We start from the raw sequence: 20,926 nt of genomic DNA on the forward strand, positions 1-20,926 counted from the left end.
ATGCTTTTGAAATTTCTTTATTAATAGGGAAATTGTTCAGCCATGTCAGTAATAAAAACAAAACAGATGAATCAAATAGAAGTTTGTGCAGTGTTTTATATCTCAGAAACAATGCTGAAGCTACCGATATGAAATTGAATTTTAAAAAATTTAATCAAATTTTAATTTTTCATTTCTGTCTTGGTGGTGAAAAGTTAGGAGAACTTATCTTTCAATTTAGTTTTTTCTTCTCTATCAATTAGCAAGCTATTTGTCCCATTCGCACCGGTCTGCAAAATTGCTCACTTATTTTAACAGTCTGTTAGTATAAAAAGGCTGAAAATAAATTGTAATACCGAATTCAGATAATTTATTTCATATACATGCACCTGGTACACATTCCTCTGTGGAATTTTTAATGAATCGGTACATGCTGGAATGTGTATCCTGAGTGCATGTGTGGTCCCTAACATATTTATGTTGTCAGAGTAGTACTTGTTTTGTGTTCTTCCTTGTTTTACCATTTGTTTTATATTTTGAAGCGAAGGTGGTAAATGCAGTGTCAATCCACTGCCGAACGATGTTTAGGAAAAATAAGCCACTCACCAATGGCAGTTTCCGAATCAGTAGCCCTTGTTCCATCTGAAATGATTTTACAATTTAACCTTAAAATGGTACATATATGTCTAACAAACGTAGTTTGTATAGGTATTATTAAGCATAGATTTTTTTTAGGTACCATTCTAGGATTAACTTATGGGAGCTGCTGGGCTGACTAATGTTGATGAGGTAAAGGGCATCATAAATAAAATAAAAAGTTTCTTGTTCTGATAAAATTTTTAACCTTGCTCTTAAAGATCTATCACCATCTATTATTTCATCTCTAACTAATATTTTCAATTGCATGCTTCTAATCAACTATTTCCCTAATGTCTGGAAATTCTCAATCTTTAAACCTATCCATAAGCCTGGTACTGAACCTCTTTTCCCTCAAAATTTTAGACCTATCAGCTTGCTTAGTAACACCTCAAAAATTTTTGAACTCCTCTACTTTTATTGCCTTGAACTCTTCCTGTCCTCACACAGCATTCTTTAAGCTGAGCAGCACGTGTTCAGGCAGGGTCATTCGTGCTTGACCAAGCTTCACAGAGTCACCGTTGCCTTTAACTACAGAGTATGTATGTGCACTATGCCTGGACATCTGCAAAGTTTTCAACTAAACGAATCATACCATGCTCATTGCTAAATTAATCTATGTAATACAAGATATACGGAAGACTGGATGTTGTGAAGATATTTATTATTTGAGATGTTAAATTTTTTTTTTTTTTTTTTTTTTAAGGAAGGAAAAAACTCATCTCTGCCTCTACCGGGAGACGAACCCGGGTCCCTCGATTGCCGGACGAGTGCTCTGACCACTAAGCTACAGAGGAGATAGAGATTTTCCTTCGCTAGAGCGTATATATGCCGAACGGAACCGTGCAATGGACGGTGAAACCGATCAGCTAATAGCTCATGGACGACGAGCCACCAGAGGGCTATATATATGACATGAATGTCGCTCTCCACTTGTTAATACAAGATGTACGGAAGACTGGATGTTGTGAAGATATTTATTATTTGAGATGTTAATTTTTTTTAAGGAAGGAAAAAACTCATCTCTGCCTCTACCGGGAGACGAACCCGGGTCCCGGTAGAGGCAGAGATGAGAATTAATATAGAGAATAATGTGAATAATAGAGTATAGAGAATAATAATAATAATAATAATATGAGAATAATAATAATAATAATATGAGAATAATAATAATAATAATATGAGAATAATAATAATAATAATATGAGAATAATAATAATAATAATATGAGAATAATAATAATAATAATATGAGAATAATAAATATCTTCACAACATCCAGTCTTCCGTATATCTTGTATTAACAAGTGGAGAGCGACATTCATGTCATAATCTATGTAAACCTACCCAAGCATTTTATCATTTTCCTCAACAGTTACCTCTCAAACAGAAAGTTTCAAGTAAGGAACAGCAGCTGCCTTTCTTCAGTTATACTGATAAGAGTGTCAGTACAGCCAGGCTCTGTCTTGGGGCTGTTGCTATTTTCTCTATATATTAATGATTTTCTAGCTCCCCAGTGTAGTATGCTGGGATTGTTTGCTGATGATGTGTTCATCATGACAAACCACATATATAACAATAGTTAGGAACCTTTGGCAAATTCCCCAAAGGCTCCTAACTATTGTTACACGTAAAAGGAGCCAAATGCCTCAAAAATCGTCAATAATCAGTTGAAGATGTCAAGGAATGGTTTGAGAAAAATGACATGAAGTTAAATCATTAAAAATGTAAACACATTTTGTTCACTAGAAAATACACATTTTCAAGAAACTCAATATACATTGGAAACTCTATGTTATGGAGAAACGACACTGTTAAATATCTTGGGTGCATATTAGATAAGTCTCTTTCCTTTGCTCCACAAGTAACCTATCACTATGTAAGAAATAAGGCATCACAAACTGCAGGAACGCTTTCACGAATCATGTTTTCTCAAACAAGACTTTCAGTACAGAACAAGGTCACCTTGTTTAAGACCATCATCAGACCCATTTTGACATATACTGCCCCAGTGTGGGCATATGCCAGTAGAAGAAACATGAAGAGTCTACAAAAGCAACATAATATTATACTACGACAATTCGCCAAAGCGACATGGTACGTGGGAGGAAAGAATATAAGAAAGGATCTGGATGTATCATTAATCTTGGACATCATCAAAGAACTTGCAAGCGTACATTTTGAAAGGCTTTGAACATTGGAACATCCTCACTTACGTGAGATCGTGAATATGACCATAGAGTTCCCACAATGCATCCCAGACCTGTGGATGTGTTGGGTGTCACCTAGACGATGAACTAGCGCTTTGAAATTTAAAAAAAAATCTGCGTTATATTTTTACCATCTCAGTACTCTGTGCAATATGGTAGCTGCATTTATTTGAATATGTAATCACATTTATTCCCATGTTTACTCATGTTAACACCGCATATATTTGCATACATTCTCATTTATTCCTTTTCGCAAACTTGTAAGATACAACACTGATTTTTATTTTGTGGACATTTGTGGATTGTGATCAAAGTTGTGTATTGCAATTATTATAATTTTGTTATTTTTGGAAATTACAATTAATTTTTGATATTCATCATGTTATCAGCATTAGTCTTGTTTGTATAGTTATGAATGTATATGTAAAGTACTGCAAGGTCTGCAATTTAGTAACAACCCATAAGAGGGTTGACTACTGAGGGGTGTTCACAGACAGTGCAACCATGAAGAGAGTGTATAATTATTGTACTATTTGAATGAACTATGAACTGTACTCTATGAATGAACTATGAACTGTACTCTATGAATGATCAATATTTTTTAAAAATTATTCATGCTCTGTAAATATAAATCTCTGATTAGCATCTCTCAATTATGCCACATAATCCGTGGGGGGATTTTGGGTAACACAACACATCAGCTACTCTTTTCCCCTTTATGACAAATGTTCCTGCAGAATATAGTAAATATTTCTCGTGACGAGTGCTCTGAATTCAAAGATCTGTAAACTACCCACTTGGATTGACATTAAAATTTATTTCTCTAAACATACACTCGTTACACTACTGACACACAAACACAAACTTGTCTTTTCCTCCATATGCCAATCCGAGGCAATTTACAGGTCGGGAGACTGTCTGCAAAGGCTAGGAACAGACGAAAACATTCAATTCTGGTCTGGTTCTAGGATTAACTTATAAATAAAATATGGATTATTCAAACAAAAGTGAGCAACCCCACACTTATGAATGTTGAAAGTCACATTTTATTCATGCTGAGCTCACATTCATGTTGGTCCTGCAACATTTTAACTGTAAGAGATGGAGCTGCAAGAAATATGGCATCTAGAATTGAGAAAGAGAAGTTGGCACGGTTGGTCGTGTATTATGCTTATATGTTCTTTTTATTTCTTGTGTAAATGTATGTTTAACTATTATTTTTAGCATGATTAAATATTCTTATCTGTTTATAAAATGAGGCCTTGTCTGTCTTTGTATGTGTCACATGCTACAGTCCCTATTGCTACAATCCCCCCACTCATCACTTCATCTGCAAATTTGCTGAAAATGCCATTAATGCCTACATATTATTATCAAAGCCAAAAACATCCAGAAAAAAAAGAGCTGCTCAATGGTCAGTACTTACCACCTCTCGTGACAATTGATTCATTGAAGTGCTAGATTGTGCAACTGATTCATTGACATAATGGTAAGAATCACTACTGCTTTTCCTATTGGCCTTCTTGCCGCCACTAGCAAAAGCTGCCTTCAGTGCTGGATTCATAACTTCGATGAAGCTCTTCTCCTCACTTTCCTTGAATAATCAAAAAGGTTTGAAGGGACTCACAACAAATATTCAACAATAATACATGAAGTTTTTTCTTAAATTTATTTGTGCAAATTAAAAAGTTTACTTCATTTTCAGGTCACTAAAAATTTTGCTACACAAAAGCATTACATTTTTGGATGCATAAAACTTAACCTGGGTATGAAATAGTGTGTTACAGTGCCCCTTTCCCTAATGAATGCTTATCCATGAAGACAGTTTGAGAACTGTTGCATTACATAAAAAAGCCTAACGTGCAAAGATACCATACTTTTGACGAATTTGCCTGAGGTTCATTATCTTTAGATTCTTCAGCTTGACTAGTGAAATGTTGTTTGGTCAGAAGAAACTGAAAAAAAGAAAGTCATTATATACATGAATACAAATGCAGTATCCCAATAAATGTATGCATAGAATGATAGGGGGAACATATGGATGTGCAGAATAAAAATCATTAGCAGGCGATTGCCAACTAACAACCTTTCTGGTTTCACAATTGTTGAAATGAGTAAGTGAAAATACAATGAAATGAAAATTTTATCCATAATTTGAATGCAATTTTAACATATTTTCTTAATTTGATTATCAAAATGAATATAGTATCTGAAAAGCCTCATCATGAAACAAATGGTTAATCCTTTGATGCTGAAGGTGCAAATATATTGGAGTTCCCTGTTTAAGCTAGGATTAATATACTGATAGGAATATACAGTTGAACTTATTCAACATAGGATCATGACATTTAATGGTAAGATCGGTCAGTATTTCTACAGCAGTATTTGGTGTGGAATTTAGAAATTTTGTTTTAATGAGCACTCAAATAAAGAGTTCGGCTGACATTTAGCTGTGTTATCCAAGCATCATATCTTGATAGATTCTTTCCAAACCTTTACACTCCATTTTAAATTCAACACAGTACATACAAAATACTTTGCACCTGCATTTTCTGTTTGTAATGCTTCACAGATGTCAAACAGAAAAAAAAATCAGTTTATACAAAAGTAACAGACAAATGGTATAAACAAGGTGTGTTCCACAAGAACTAAAACCACAAAAAAAATCAAGAAATATAGGTATGGGTACCACCTTCATCAAATAAAAACTGACAGCTGTGACGTCATGGAAGATCTGTGTGTGTGCGCACGCATGAGGGAAAAGAAGAGTCAGTTGATTGGTAACCACTGAAGCACGTAAACGTCCATTAGGCCTGCGTGACATTAGTATCTGATGATGTAAATAAAAAGTTACATTTTTTAATTAAGTAATGTCTCTAATTACCAAAGTCAGATCACCACCCTGAATGACGAGACGTTGCATTTGGTGACTCAAGGAACAACAGCCTTCAATATAAATCTAAACTTGGATGCATGGCACCAGTTTTCATTTCAAGCATGTGTTAATAGCTGCATCTTTCAGCGAAGGTCCAGTTCGAATGTGCATTGTTTAAGCATTGAAATTTACGAATTAAATTTGCTGAAAAATGACTGAAAATTCAAATTCCGAAAATGGAATTGCATTCAAAGTAGCACGTGGTAGTAAAAATCCCACCAGTGTGGAAAAATAATGTCGCAATATGGTTTGCTCAGGTCGAGGCATACTTTGAAATTTCTAAAATAACTTCAGATAATACAAAGTACCATACTTTGTTGGCACATTTGGATTCGGAAACGTTGTCTGCTGTGACTGATGTCGTGTCAATCTCCAAGTACTGGTAAATACGAAATCATGAAAAAATGCTTGTTGGAGGAATTCATGGACTCACAAACTCAACAAATCTGGAGATTACTTTCCGAGCTACAGCTAGCGGATAAGAAAACTGAAAAATTTCTCAAAATTTTGTTCCTTGAAAAAGCTCTCCGTTAACGTGAAGGTAATATTGAGCATTGCAATGTTGATTTGTCAGAATTAGCCCTCATAGCCGATAAGATTTGTAAAGTTTGCATTGATGCAAATTTGTATGCAATATCGGATGGGCCATCCGCATCGAAAAGTGATGAAATTGCTGACTTATAAAAAGCCGTAGCTGAGCTAATCCGTAAAGTAGGTGAGAGTTGAGTTTTTTCCTACTACACAGCACAGGCAATGCTCAAAGTCTCAAAATCGAAGGTGTTTTGCCCTAAAACACAATCAGTAGCAGGAAAAAAATATTTTTAATTACCATGAACGATTCGGGGAAAAGTCATATAAATGTCGTAAACCTTGCGACTTTGAAAATGCAAGAAACAAATAAGGTGTGCTACGTCGTCGAATGACACTGAAAATAACATAAAACTGATTACATATCTTCGACAGACACACTCATCTGACATTTTTGATTGATTCTGGAAGTGATGTGTCCTGCATACCATATCCATCAAACTGTAAACTGAAGCCTTCCGATCGACATTTGTTTGCTGCCAATGGCACTAAAATTCCAATTTTTGGTTAAAAAGTTTTAAATGTTGACCTTGGATTACAAAGGTGTTTCAAATGGAGTTTCATAATCACCCTAGTCTCAATTCCGATTATTGATTGATTCCGAGTTGATTTCTTGAAAATTTTCGGTTCACTAGTAGACTTGAAAAATAAAAAGCTTCTGGACTGTAATACAAATTTGCTTGTTTTTGGTAAAATACAAAACATTTTGCAATCTGAAATTCGGTTAATTTCAAACAGTACTAAATATGTGTACATTCTGAAATTCCCAGAACTCCCACACTGATTTTTCGCAAAGCAGTCAAACACGACATGGTGCATTACATAGAAACAAAAGATCTGCCCCTGTACTAGAAACTGAGGGGATTACATCCAAATGTCCTAAAAGAGGTGAAAAAAAAGTTTGAATATCTTATGGAACAAGGGATATGTAGACCCTCGAGATCACCTTGGTCGTCACAGATCCACAGGGTTCAGAAACCAGATGGCTCATACAAGATATGCAGAGATTATCGCCGTCTAAATGCGGTTACTTTGCCCAATAAATATCCTTATCCACAATCTGATGAATGTGTTACATGGCAAAAAGATTTTCACAAAATTGGACATTGTCCGAGCATATTTCCATATTCCTGTTTCTAAAGATATTCCTAAAACAGCCCCTGTGACCCCTTCAGAAGTTTTGAATTTTTGTATCTGAATTTCTGACTTAAATGTGCCGCACAAACTTTCCAAAGGTTTATGAATGAAGGTTTGTATTCTTTCGATTTTGCCATATGCTACTTCAATGATGTTCTAATTTTTTTCTGAAAACGAGCAATAACACATGCAACACGTAGAAAAAGTTCTCGAGAGACTTGATGCCTATGGTCTAAATATTAATGTTTCAAAATGAGTTTATGGCCACCCTAAAGTCACTTTCTTGGGTCACGAAATTAGCAATGACAGCATATGCCCACTCGAATCCAAGATCACTGCTATAAAAAATTTTCCTAAACCCATTTAATCCAGACCGATTATAAGCAGATAATCTACGCTTTTTGCAAAGCAGGTGATAATTATTCAGAGACAGTCTCATTGGCTTTCTTACATATCCGAATTCACAACCGACATAGTTCATGCGACCAGTGAAATAAATATGGCAGCCGATGCATCGTCGCGCATAGTCGAAATATGAATGCCAAGCCGCTTTGAACAGGGTTGCAACTAGATGTTTGGTCACCCATTGCAAGTCTGCATTTTGGCGCCCCCTTGTAATGTTTAAGGAGAGGTTTGAGAATAAAATTTGTGCCCCCCTCTGGTCCAGTGTCCGGGGCACGAGACCTGCTTGCTCCCCCCCCCCCCCCCCCCCCAGTTGCTACCCTGGCTTTGAATTATGATGAACTCGCTTCAGAACAAAATAATGATACTAAATTAAGAGAGTATCTTAATGACAAAAATTTAGTGCTAAAATTGAAAAAAATGCCTACGCCAAATTCAAATGCCATGGTTTATTATGACATATCCAAGGGTAAAGCACGACCATATGTAACAAAGTTGATTATTTAATCATTTTTGTCGTACCACTGTTATTTTCTGCACACGAAGGCTAATTAGACTGGTAACTACGATTTATTGCCGATTCCAAAGGGCAGGCTTATTTTTAGGCATCACTGAAGGAAGATATCCAGGCAAGTCCAGCCGAACTGGAGTATGGCTCCCCCATTAGACTTCTGGGAGAATTCCTTGAGACTTCAATGCAACTGAGGGATCCGAAGACCTATGTAGAGAGGTTGAGGTGACTATTCCAGGATTTCCGACCAAAGCCGACGTTATCTCGCGGTTCCACAGATATCTTCATCAACAGGACCTCGCAAAGATGCTCACACATGTGTTCTTGCGAATCGACTGAGTGATAGGTCCCTTGGAGTCACTGTATGAGGACCCTTATCCGGTGATAAAGTGGAAGAAATATGTCAAGATACTGAAGAAGGAAAAGCCGTACGTAGTCCACATCGATCGAATCAAGCCCGCTTTCATGCCTCAAAATGCTAAAGTCCCACTGTCATCAACCGTGAAGTAAGCCCCAGCGACCCACCAGAAGACCTGCAAGTGAAAGACATTCGAAAGGCGCGAGTCAAGTTTGTGGATAAATTTGTACCTTAACGTGTTCAAGAACACTGCGAAGGAGGTACTGTGGTGCCGCCTCCAGCAAATAAAAACTGACAGCTGCGACGTCACGGAAGATCTGTGTGCACGTGCATGAGGGAAAAGAAGAGTAAGTTGATTGGTAAAAACTGAAGCGTGTAAACGTCTGTTAGGCCTGCGCGACTTTAGTATTTGCCGATGTAAATAAAAAGTTACATTTTTAATTAAGAAGTAATATCTCTAATTACCAAAGTTAGATTGCCTCCCTGAATGATGAAACATTGCAGGTACAGAATATAATTTATTCTTTTCCAAAGTATCTTTTCACAGATGACATCATTTGCTGCCATCATTCAACCCACTTTTCAAAGCAAGTAGAGGCAAAAATCGCATTGTGCAATATCCAGACTGTAAGCAGGGGGTAGATTTGTGGCATATGATAGCCTTCACGTATTCTATTTCAGTTTTGAAAGTTTTTGACAACACATAACAAGAAATTGTTGTGAACTGGTAGAAATTTCAGTTGTGCAGGGTTCAATGAGGCAGCTTTGAGAAAAATCCTTCTCTACTTGCTTTGAAAAGTGGACTGAACAATTGGACCATTGCATGCATAGCATCTGAGGGAAGATATTTTTTAAAAAATATATTTTTTGCTGTAACTATATCCCTTGATTTTTTATGATTTACTCTTAGTCCTTATGGAACATGCCTAGTAATAAGGCATAGTAGTAATAATAGACTTTTGGGGAAAAAATTAAAGTTCTGTCTGAATATTTAAAATTGTAAGAAATTTTACAAGAACATTCATTCCATAACAGAATGCAATAAAAATTACTGTGATATGACAATTTTCAGAATTGATTGCGAGCAAAAACGTCATTTCAAGACCGTGAGCATAAAAGAACTATAGCATATGATAATTTCAATCAGTTAAAGCTTACCCTTTCATATGTGGTTCTGAAATTCCCACCAATTTCGTTGGTGACATCTTCAGCTACTTTGCTTAAACTTTCTGTTTTCTGTTTAAAAAAAAGTTCATAAAAAAAAAGATAAGAAATGCCCACCAATTCAGTAGTCAGTTCACTGTTATGTGTTAATACTCTATTATATATATCGAGAACATTAAAAATCCTTTCACTTCAACCCTATAGAATTTCAGTTTTTTTTTTCTTTGAGTAAATTTCATAGAAATTGCATTCATATTTTTTGCTGTACACCAAAACTTTGCAATCAAAAATGTGTAAATATTAGAAACTTTGTGTAAACTAATAGAGAGAATCTGGATTTATTATATACTTTTCATCAAACACCAGCTCTGACCATATCACTATATTGCAATTTACTACAATTAATGAGTTGAGTTGGAAACAAAGGCATCATCTATTGGTGGTCGCCTCAAGCTCGTTAGGAAAATATCTTACCTATATTCTTCGCTGAGTTTGAGCCTGGGACTGTGACGATAACCTTTACAATGGTAGACTAGCATCTTACCACCACCCCACTCAGGCGGCGCTGGATTTATGCCTCTTTCACACACATTACATCAATTGAAGACACACACTTGGTTATATTTTATTGTGCCATTAGTATTTTATGCACACAAGGGCTAATTGTACTAAAACCGACAGTATAAAGCTGATTTTGAAAGGCTATGCAGTATTTTACAGTAAAAATTAACGATAATTTGAACCAAGTTTTATTGTGGTATTTCAATTATGTTCTATACTAGTGAAGATAAAAGAAGCAAGAAAACTATTCAAACAAGCCACAGATTTGATTATGACTGGACAAATAGTAAATAACATGCTTTTGAAATACATAGGATAAAATAACTCATCTTAGAGATAAAACTAATCAAACCAAAGCTGACCACTCTGAGAATTGTGCAGATGAAAATTGTTGTCAAGGTCATTGTGCCACATGCCAAACAGCAGCAGAGACGATCAATTTTATGCTATTCTAAATATCTGAATAGTAACATAAGATAAGTGAATGGAATAAAATAGATTAGTGAATCAATGTAAGTGCAAGCCAGATTTTCTCAATGAATATTTTTTGTGAATAATCAAAGACCTTTAGCTTGCAATTCTTACATATTGAATAAATATTGACATATCCCTGACTATAAAATGTCAAAGGGTGGTGACTGATGTGGCTTGCACCAGGGTTTGCTTTTAAGATGGGATCTTTAGAGAACCCTCAGGACCGGATTTTCACACAGACTTTTCTCAAATAAATGTATAAATTTCTAGTGTAACAAAAAAAATAATGAAAAAGTTGGCCACCAAGTTGAAGGCTTGCCAATTTTCTCTATTGTCAGAGCTATAGCTTAAACACGTTTGTTACAATACCTTATATAATACTGCTCAGTGTTGAACATACATGGTATATACAAAAGAGTCTACCAACAGTAATACAATAAATTAAAAATAAATGAACAATCTAAAACACTTTCAAAATTTAACATCACTACAAAGTTGTATTATATAAAAGGAAATTTGTCAAACCTCCAATGCAGCTTTTCCTATCAGCATACATGGTTTCTTCTTCAGTGGAATCTTCACAGCAGCAACATTAGATGCACAGATATCCAATCTATTACCTAATACCGCAGAAAGCAGTTTTTAATCATGGAAAATGCTGAAATACATTGATTTATATAGTTCCTGCTGAAAATGTAAAAGACAAATACCTGACAGGTGGATTTCATGTTCAGTTCGTCCTTGATACAAGTGTATATCATGCGGACAGTGAAGGATATTGTTGAGATCCACTATCGGGTCATCGGTCATAGATGCAGGCATCTCGATCTTTTCTTGAAGCTAATTCAGCGATAATAAAAACAATTATAACAGTGTCAAATATATACTACCAAAATAAAAGTTTTGCGAAGCAGCAAAACTTGTTCATTCATATTTCTTATTCACATCATTTTACAAGTCAAACCCATTGCAACACATTACATTAACTCACAAGCACCAACAAAAGATTGTTACAAATTGGCATTTTTTAAATCTTAGAACATTTGGAATCAGAAAAAAAAAATCAAATTCATAACCATGTGGTAGTCAACGTACCTGTGCAATTGTCAATAGTGATGCTTTAGATATCATAATATGAAGTTCATTCAGTTGTTGTCGAACCAAAGGTGGGACTGGATTGCAGCATGCCAATATACCCTGGTGGTCCCTGTATCAAATAATGGCAATGAATACATTGTAGCTACTAAATGCTGTATTTTATTTTTTTTTCCATCGCCCTCCTTCTTCAGGAATGTTTTTCCTCTCATCGCCCCCCCCCCAACTCAAGAAAACACATAGGATCCTATGTTAAACCTGTTGCTTCTACAGCCCCTCTGTACCTTTTTATCCCCCCCCCCCCACAAGGGACGATATTGCCCAATTTGGGAAATACTGGGTTAGATCATAACCAGATGCTGCATCTATAGCTGCGGCTGACATCATCAATTAATGAATTGAAGATCAAATTTCAATGTAAAAGAGAACCTTATTTGACTTTTTCAAAATCAGAGAAGCCTTTGTTTCATTCCTCAGTGACTTCTTACAGCAAGGTTATGTTTAGTTTAACAGTTCTCAAAGTGTGTGTTGCAGCTCCTGAGAGAATCGAAAACCTTATCTAGATGTCAGCATTATCAATATTGATAGGTGTGCTTGTTCCATGTTTTGAAGTGATTTTTTTTTTTTGTTTACACAGCGTGAAAAGATTAGAGCAAGAGAGGCGCAAGTGACTAAGGTTTGAGAATCATTGATTCAAGGCCTTAATTTCTCTTGGTATCATGATATATTTGTAAATCTCTCTGATCTCATGGTTCAAGAGAGTAAAATAAAGATTTGTTTCAGAAAGACCAATAGTATTTTTGTGTATTGAGCACTAAAATCATTTCTTTTAATCAGCCAAGTCTGCGCTCATTGGTTGTTTTTGTTATCGTGGTGGGATATGCAAATGACTCGCAAGAACAATTATATATATATGTGTGATGTTCCATTAGTTGCGAGTTAAATGGATCCGCGTGCTGCTCTGAGTGAACGCTGTACGCTGCTTGATTTCTTTCATAGTTTTTTTTTATTTTGCCAAATGACTACAGAATGTTATTCTTTTTCGAAAGCCTCGGCAAGCAACACTGACTTTTTACTCCAATTCAAATGACATGATCTAGTAAGGCTGGCATTGTAAAAACAGACAGCACAGAACTAGAAACTTTCCATTTTCCTATCTTTTTAGGATGAAATTTTTTTTTACTTATTTTACTGGCATTTTTCCAGGCAGTTTTCCCAAAATTTTCAAGCCTTTTTTTTTTTATAAATGAAGTAATGTAATGTAAATCCTGTTTCCATCATCTTTATACCCATAAAGAAATTCGCATAAAACTCAATGACTCAATCTAGTATAACACTGCTCAACAACAACAAAAAATCCAAGTTCCCAAGAAAGTTTTAACTATTTTATGGCATATTGGGGCTGTTGATTTCAAAACTGATGTTAGTTTTATCGAATTGGCTCTAGTTTTTGAGACAATACATACTTTCAACATTTCAATATAGTCTGCAGCCACTAATTTTTTATGTAAAATTTTTAATTTAAACCAGTCAGCTAGCTATGACAGGATAACAGCCATGCCAATTTTTGATATAACTTAAAAAAACTAATTGTAAATTGCTTAAATTACTAAATTTGCTTTTGTTGATGATTTTGAAAAACTGAAAAGAACATGGTGTGTGTGTGTGTGTGTGAATTGTTTCAATGTATTCATAAAAAAAATTGAAGAAAAATAATGTTTTAGTAGCAGCTTCAACTTCCAAAAAGGGGAAGAGAAATTAATTGGCCAGATGAATGGTTAATTTTTATTAACATTTTCCTAGTTTATTCACTATATTACAGTCGAATCCTGTTTTAATGAATATCGTTATAGCAAAAATTTTGTTGCAACAAAAACTTTTATAATCCTTAAATAATTTTACATACGAACAATGTATTGCAAATTCTGCCTTTACGAAATGCAAAGTCTGTGAAAAAGAATTTAAAAACAGGTTTCTGAAAATCACCAAAAGAGTATAGAACACTATAAAAATTATCTCCTAAATTGGTTCCAGAGAATTAACTTACTGAACTGTTGGGGAAGAAGGGCTGTTCTTTTATGGCTTATTAGGAAGAAATTTCAAGCAATATGGTGCATGAAAAAGAAATATAATGTGTGGTAAGTGTTAGGAATGTTTTGTATTTCTTCTGTTTCAAAATGAGTGGACTCAAAGGAAACAGTTTTCACTTAAAGAAGAACTTAAGACCATTTCTGAAGCTGATACTGTTGTAAATAAAAACATTGTTTGGCATTAAAATATGGCATATCTTCATCTACATATTCAACATTTTTGAAAAATCAAACTAGGTTGGAATTTAAAATTCAAACAGCAGTTATAGGACCCTATCAAAAGAATACTAGACTTTCAAATTTTCAAGATGTGGATGTAGTTGTCTTTACAGGATATTCGTTCAAGACAATTTCCAGAAACATACATGGTTTCAGGACATTCATTCCTGAAATGTGCCAGTTGCCAGCCCACTCATATGAGAAAAGACTTTGGAATTTTTACACGTGCTTTTGGATGCAAAATGTTTCAAGCATTGCATGTGGTTGAGCATGCATATACTTTAGAGAAATTTGTTGTTTCCTTGGCTTCCACTATGCTTTCACAAAAAAAAACCCACAGATTATTTGCCTCAAAATATGTTGCAAGTGAAACTTATTCAAAAAAAAATTCAATGCCTTATCAACTTCAGTTATTTTTGAAGTTTAACTTCATTCTTTTTATTACCTAGAACATAAATACACTGCTCAAAACAATTAGGGGAGCAAGCAAAAAAGTGAAGAAAACCGTGCGAGACAACCACGTATTGGCATACAATGGATAGTACATGCATATCAATGCGCAATACAGAAAAAAGACGTAAAAAAATTTGGAATTAAGCTTTAATTCTTTGAAAATATGGAAAAAACATGAAAAGATGATTTAGGGCAACAATTTGGTTACATGTAAACGATAAAAAAAAGTACTGTTTAGACATGATGCATGAGTTTTAATAGGGCGTGTGGTCTCCTCGAACAGCTAAGACTGCTGCACACCTGTTTGCCATGGATGCGATGAGGTTATCGATCAGACTTTGGGGAATACTGTTCCACTCCTCAAGAAGTGCAATCTGCAAGTCTCGGACAGTAACAGGCGGCCTTGGTCGCGCAGCAATGCGTCGTCCTCGATTGAACATGCTTGATTGGATTCAGGTCAGGAGAGCACGCTGGCCATTCCATACGCTGTATTGTTTCAGCTTCAAGCATGTTCTCCACCAGACGAGCTCTATGCGGTTGGGCATTATCATCCTGGAAAACAAAGGAATCTCCAATGGCTCCAGCATAAGGGATGACATGAGGTCACAGTATCTCGCCTGCATACCTTCGGGCCGTCAAAGTGCCATTCCGAATGATATGCAGGTCCGTACGTCCGCCTATGCTGATTCCACCCCATACCATCCAACCAGCTCGTCTGTATTGTGACCTTTCACGAACGAATGCGGGGTTATTTCGAGTGCCCCTGTCCGTCCATACCAGAACACGTCGGGTGTCACACTCCAGACTGAATCGGGACTCGTCTGTAAACAGCACTTGGCTCCAATTGTAACGTATCGTAATCGTTACCTCCCGGTTCTTTAATATTTTTCCCCCCAGTAACCATTGAGTGGATGACAACAATGAAATAGACAAAGTTCAGATAGAACTATAACATTTATTCAATTATATTGTTAAACCATTAATCAACGTTATCACAATCAGGCTTTTTATATGTTAAACTATTAATTAACGTTTCATCACAGTTAGGCTTTTCTCTCATTGTCACAATGAAACAGTAATACGAATCGATCTCACCGCCGTGTCCAGGTTTCACGTGTTATCACATCGTCCGGTAGATACTCCCAGGTGTCTGCCCCAAGGACTCGTTGGCAACAGCTTCAGACGGTTTTGGTGTAAACACACACATTGAGATGAAGGTCCACGGGTGGCCGGTCTGGCCACTAACCGATCACTGGATCACGACGACGTTGAAACCTTACGTGCAATGAGACGGGGTTAAGTGCCAAGGCACACTTCTACTATTGTAACTTCATTGTATTTATGAGACGATCTAGCTCACACCATGACAGGGCGTGACGCATTACTGATTAAATCGTTGATTCGGTCGTAAACAAGGAAGTCGTAGCTCAGCACATTTCTAGCTGGCTTTTATATAGCAGCATTCCCACAATGTCTCACTGAAGAACCAATCACAACATTGAAGGTGCGGTATTAGCTTGTATCTGATTTACATAATTTCATGAGAAAAGGAATTATTGTAAACATTATAATATTGAATCTGGCAACCAAACATAACAAATTGGCAGCCGATCGGCGGACACATGATCCTACCGGTCGATCCCGGAGACAAAGGTAAAACAATGACTAGAATAAAGACGATTTCCACGGGGGCCCAATTGGTAACGTTACACAATCATGTTGCTCCCAATCTCGATGTTCAGCAGCCCATCTTCTTCGGGACGCACAGTGGCCTGGGGTCAACCGAATGCAGACCATTGGCCTACGTGCATAGAGCCCTCCCTCATGAAGCCGATTACGTACTGTTTGGCTGGACACCCTTCGTCCTGTTGCCAAGAGCAACCGTCTTTGTAGCTGCGTAGCATTCTCTGTTCTGTTTCGACGGGCTGTTAACCGTATATACCGGTCATCAGTTGCCGTAGTGGCGCGTGGCCGACCTTGCCCTGGTCGACGTCTAACATTTCCTGTTTCTTGGAATCGATTCCACAGCCTTGCAACAACACTTCTGGCGACTCCAACAGCGTCCGCGACACTACATTGTGTTTGCCCGGATTCCAGTCTGCCTATAACACGCCATGCCATGGATTCCGGTAAATCACGTTGTTGAGACATCCTCAAGTCACCTTGTCTCAAAAAAAAATACTGCGCAATCGAATTTCACAGTTACTGCAGTAAAACAGACGTTTCTGCAACATCCCGATTTCTGCCCTTATCTCCTTTTTCTGGTTTTTGACGTCATGAACTTTGATTTGCATATGAAGTTTTCTTCTTCCATTTCCTGCTAGGCTTTAAATTATGGATGATTCATTTTATGTTACTTATCGGTATACATCTTTGCGTAATTTTGTTAAAACCATGTGCTCCCCTAATTGTTTTGAGCAGTGTATGTTAGAATGTAAAAATTCATGAAATTTCAAATTCCTTTATAACGAAATTTAGTTACAATGAAGTGATTTCTTCAGTCCTGTCATAACAGGATTTTACTGTACTACATTTATGTCATCAGGCAAAACTCAGGTCTATATGTACTGCCTAAATCTCTATATTTATGTAAATCAGATCTTAAGTATATTATTGATTTTCATTTCTCACAGCTACAATGTAATTCATATGTGCTGCTTATGTATTAGGCCGACTATCAAAATTTAATTTTCAAATACAAACACAAAGGCCACAACAGGCAATACACCTAATATAAAAAGCATATATGACGAAAGAAAAAAACTAATAATTAATACTATTAAGGGCAAAGTTCAAGCACCGTTCAAGTATTATGCAAGCAAATTTTTAGCCATTTTTGACCCCCTACATCCTTCTCAGCAAAATTTCGTCATCAGCTCTGCCCCTCTGAATCCTAACGCATATTGGTGGGATCAGAGACGTACCCAGAGGGGGCACTGTATTGGGTCTCATTATATTTTTTACACCATAAATGTATTCCAAACAGCCATGAAAACTTATTTTAGGTATTTATTATTTGATTGTATTGACCAGATGTGCCCTCAGGGCTCAGGTGTAGCCACACCAGGCCCTGCCCTTAAAGTGTGTGCCAGCATATGTGGTAATCTGAATGGAAAAAAAAAATTTTTAAACAATAAAACATGGTAGCTGTGTTCCAACTATAGATACGATACTGCATTTTTCAAATATTGTACCAACAAATAAACATTCACAGCTCAAAGGAGCATAGTAATCATTTTCTGCGCAGGCTCTGCATCTGGTAATGCTGATCCTGGAATGAACCTAATCTTGAGGGACCACAAACAATATTTTTGGCATGAAATCAATTTCATTTTAAAAATAACGCAGTTATTATGAGCTATAATTGAAACAATAAAATGAGTAAGTGCAACCAATTTTTAGTCGGTTTCTTGGACACTAGGCCCATAGCCAGAAATTTTGTTAGGGGGAACCACTTCCATTTCGAGGAACCAAAGTGATAGAACAATAGATTTGGCCATCTTTTCCCCTCTTTCAGTCATTTTCTCACATTTCCAGGAGGGGACCAGACCCCCCCCCCCCCCCCCACCCAAGTCCTTCACCCCATGGCCTTCTTGGACACTTAATATCTAAGCTTCAGTTATTTTTCCTCTTGGAAACGAGAGAGCAGACTCTCTAGCCAAAGCTGCAATCAACTGTGACAATAAACTTGATAACCCTTTCCCACTAACGCTCCTGAAGCGACAACTTAAACAAGCAACCTTCCAGAAATGGCAGCAAATTTGGGACCAAGGAACAACAGCTAGGAAAGTGCACAAAATTGTCCCTCGAGTCACATACAACACACTAAACTGGAATAGGGAGGTGACTATCTTCATAACAGGACACGGCCCATTCCCTATATATCTACACGAATGGAAACGCCGCCGAACAGACAAATGTGCCTGCGGTATGGTGGGTACTCCTGTTCACTATGCAACAGAGTGCAAATTTACAAAACACATGTACAAATATTCCGAAAACAATGGTTCACTCAAATAATCAAAAACAAAAACACAGCAGCAAGGATTACAAGCCTTGTCAGATATACACACACCAACAAAAAACAAGACATCTGTCCACCAGATTTATAAAATAATGTTTTAAATATTACAAAAATAAGTGGGAGAAAAAACAGAAATGGATAAAAACAACAACAAAAATCATATCCACATGACTGCCACTACTAATACATGATATAGCATGTACTAACAGGACCTGAACAAGAATTTTTATGAATTCCCGTTACAATGATGTAAATGTGATAACCACAAGTGTCCTTCATATGCCATAAGGTTTCATAATATTTCATCCATTACACATGTAGTTTATATTATATATATATATATATATATATATATATATATATATATATATATATTCATTTTTTTTTTAAATATAAATATAACCAGCCAGATCGAGTCAACCAAAACACCAAGACCGAAGCTGATCCTTAGCTAAGGCTCTCTCCAGACAATCTCCCATTTAAATCAAGCCCACATTGCTCACCAAAATAGGTTTAAGGCGAGACGACTCGACCTGGCAGTTATATATATGTATATAAATGTGTGTATATGTGTGTATTTCTCTCTCTCTCTCTCTCTTTCCTCCATTCAAGTTGTCCATGCATTTCATGTCCACAACACACGTGCGTACTCATATTGTCGGATTCATGTTGCTCACCGAATAAGGTGCTAAGCGAGATGCCATGGGTGCTCCCTAATTGTATATATTCCCCCACACAATACTTCTATTTTGTATATTTTCATTAAATCCACCAGAGCGAGTGAACTCAACCCAATAAAACTGATGCTGGCTTCTAGTCGCAAGTTATCAAACCCATTTGCTCACCAATGGCGAGATGACTCGCTCCGATGGATGTATATATATATATATATATATTATTTCACAATAAGATTCTCATTTATTTTTCTTTTTGTATCCTTTGTATATAATATGGCAAGTGTAAGATAACAGATGAGATGGCATGGAGGGGGGGGGGACGCTCAATTGCTTTTAAAACATACCTCCATCCTAATATGTGTACATTCATCTTAACTAAACCCTGAAACTTCTCCAACTCCTAATCCCATCTCGTCTGTAATCACCACAAAATTTGTTAATCGCGACAGTACCCAATTGTCCGTATTGTCCGGGGAAAATATGTTGTAAAAAAGTTTGTATGGTTTTTTTTTTTGACACTAAATAAAGTGTTCCAGACTCTGCCATGAAGTTGGGCTGGAAGAGATCTCTGCAACGGGATAAGTCCAGTGGCAAAGTTCTGGCGTTCATTCATTCAGTTATTTTTCCTTTCTTCTGATAATTGTAAATGCCTTTTTTTAGTGCTTATTTTAAGCGTTTTTAATGTTTTTTTGCCTGTCTATTTTTATCATTTTTAGTGCCTAAACTTCCCGGCTCTACTAATAAGTTTCACAATTTCTTTTTTTTTACAAAGAAAAATGATAAATTGTTGTGTCTCAAAATCTGAGTGTAACTTAACTTTTTTTACAATAGGTACATTAGGCTTATGCAAGAAATATTATAAATATACGATTGGCATTTTAAATCAGAACTGCATATGGTTTTCTTCCTGTGTTTACATATATATCATCTATATTTAAACACAGAAAAAAAAATTGAAAAAAAAAAAAAAAAAAACATTTGAAATGAACATTTCATTTCAAAAACTAGAGTCAATATGATGAAATCAATACCAGATTCAGCATCCCAAAGTCACCATAAAATTACTAAAATATCTTTAGCAATAAAATCAGTGTATTGAGCATGAATGAATGAATGTGTATTGAGCAGTGCAATAGAAGAAAGCAATGTCTTTTAAACCTGTTTTTTAAATGACGGCATAATTTATCACTTTTTTTTACACTTCTCAGTATGGAAAATGCAACATAAAAAAGAAATCAAAAAGAGATTAAGGATTTTATTCACCTTGGTAGAACTTCTGCAATTTGAAGGAGCATATGATTTGGTAGCACATAACTGAGGGGAGAAAAAAATTTCCCATCAAATTTAAAGATAAATATCAAGTATGTCATTATTGAATGCACAAAAAAAATATTATGTTCATCAATGGATTTTA

At 36.1% G+C, this 20,926-nt stretch overlaps 1 protein-coding gene across 1 annotated transcript in view; it reads right to left on the bottom strand.

Moving 5' to 3' along the window:
* Positions 1–20,926, bottom strand: part of LOC149083467 (exosome complex component 10-like) — a 61,236-nt gene that overhangs the window by 14,744 nt on the left and 25,566 nt on the right. Inside the window, exons 12-18 of the mRNA XM_089233983.1 lie at positions 20,776–20,826; positions 12,050–12,161; positions 11,665–11,794; positions 11,480–11,574; positions 9,914–9,991; positions 4,702–4,779; positions 4,251–4,418 (exon numbers count right to left, since the gene is read on the bottom strand). Coding sequence (XP_089090109.1) covers positions 4,251–4,418; positions 4,702–4,779; positions 9,914–9,991; positions 11,480–11,574; positions 11,665–11,794; positions 12,050–12,161; positions 20,776–20,826 — 712 coding nt within the window. The remainder of the gene's footprint in view (positions 1–4,250; positions 4,419–4,701; positions 4,780–9,913; positions 9,992–11,479; positions 11,575–11,664; positions 11,795–12,049; positions 12,162–20,775; positions 20,827–20,926) is intronic.

Source organism: Pholcus phalangioides, unplaced genomic scaffold (genome assembly GCF_987345545.1).
Source record: "Pholcus phalangioides strain wild (caught in Gottingen) unplaced genomic scaffold, Ppha-v1.0 ptg000008l_1, whole genome shotgun sequence".
Classification (NCBI taxonomy): Eukaryota; Metazoa; Arthropoda; class Arachnida; order Araneae; family Pholcidae; genus Pholcus; species Pholcus phalangioides.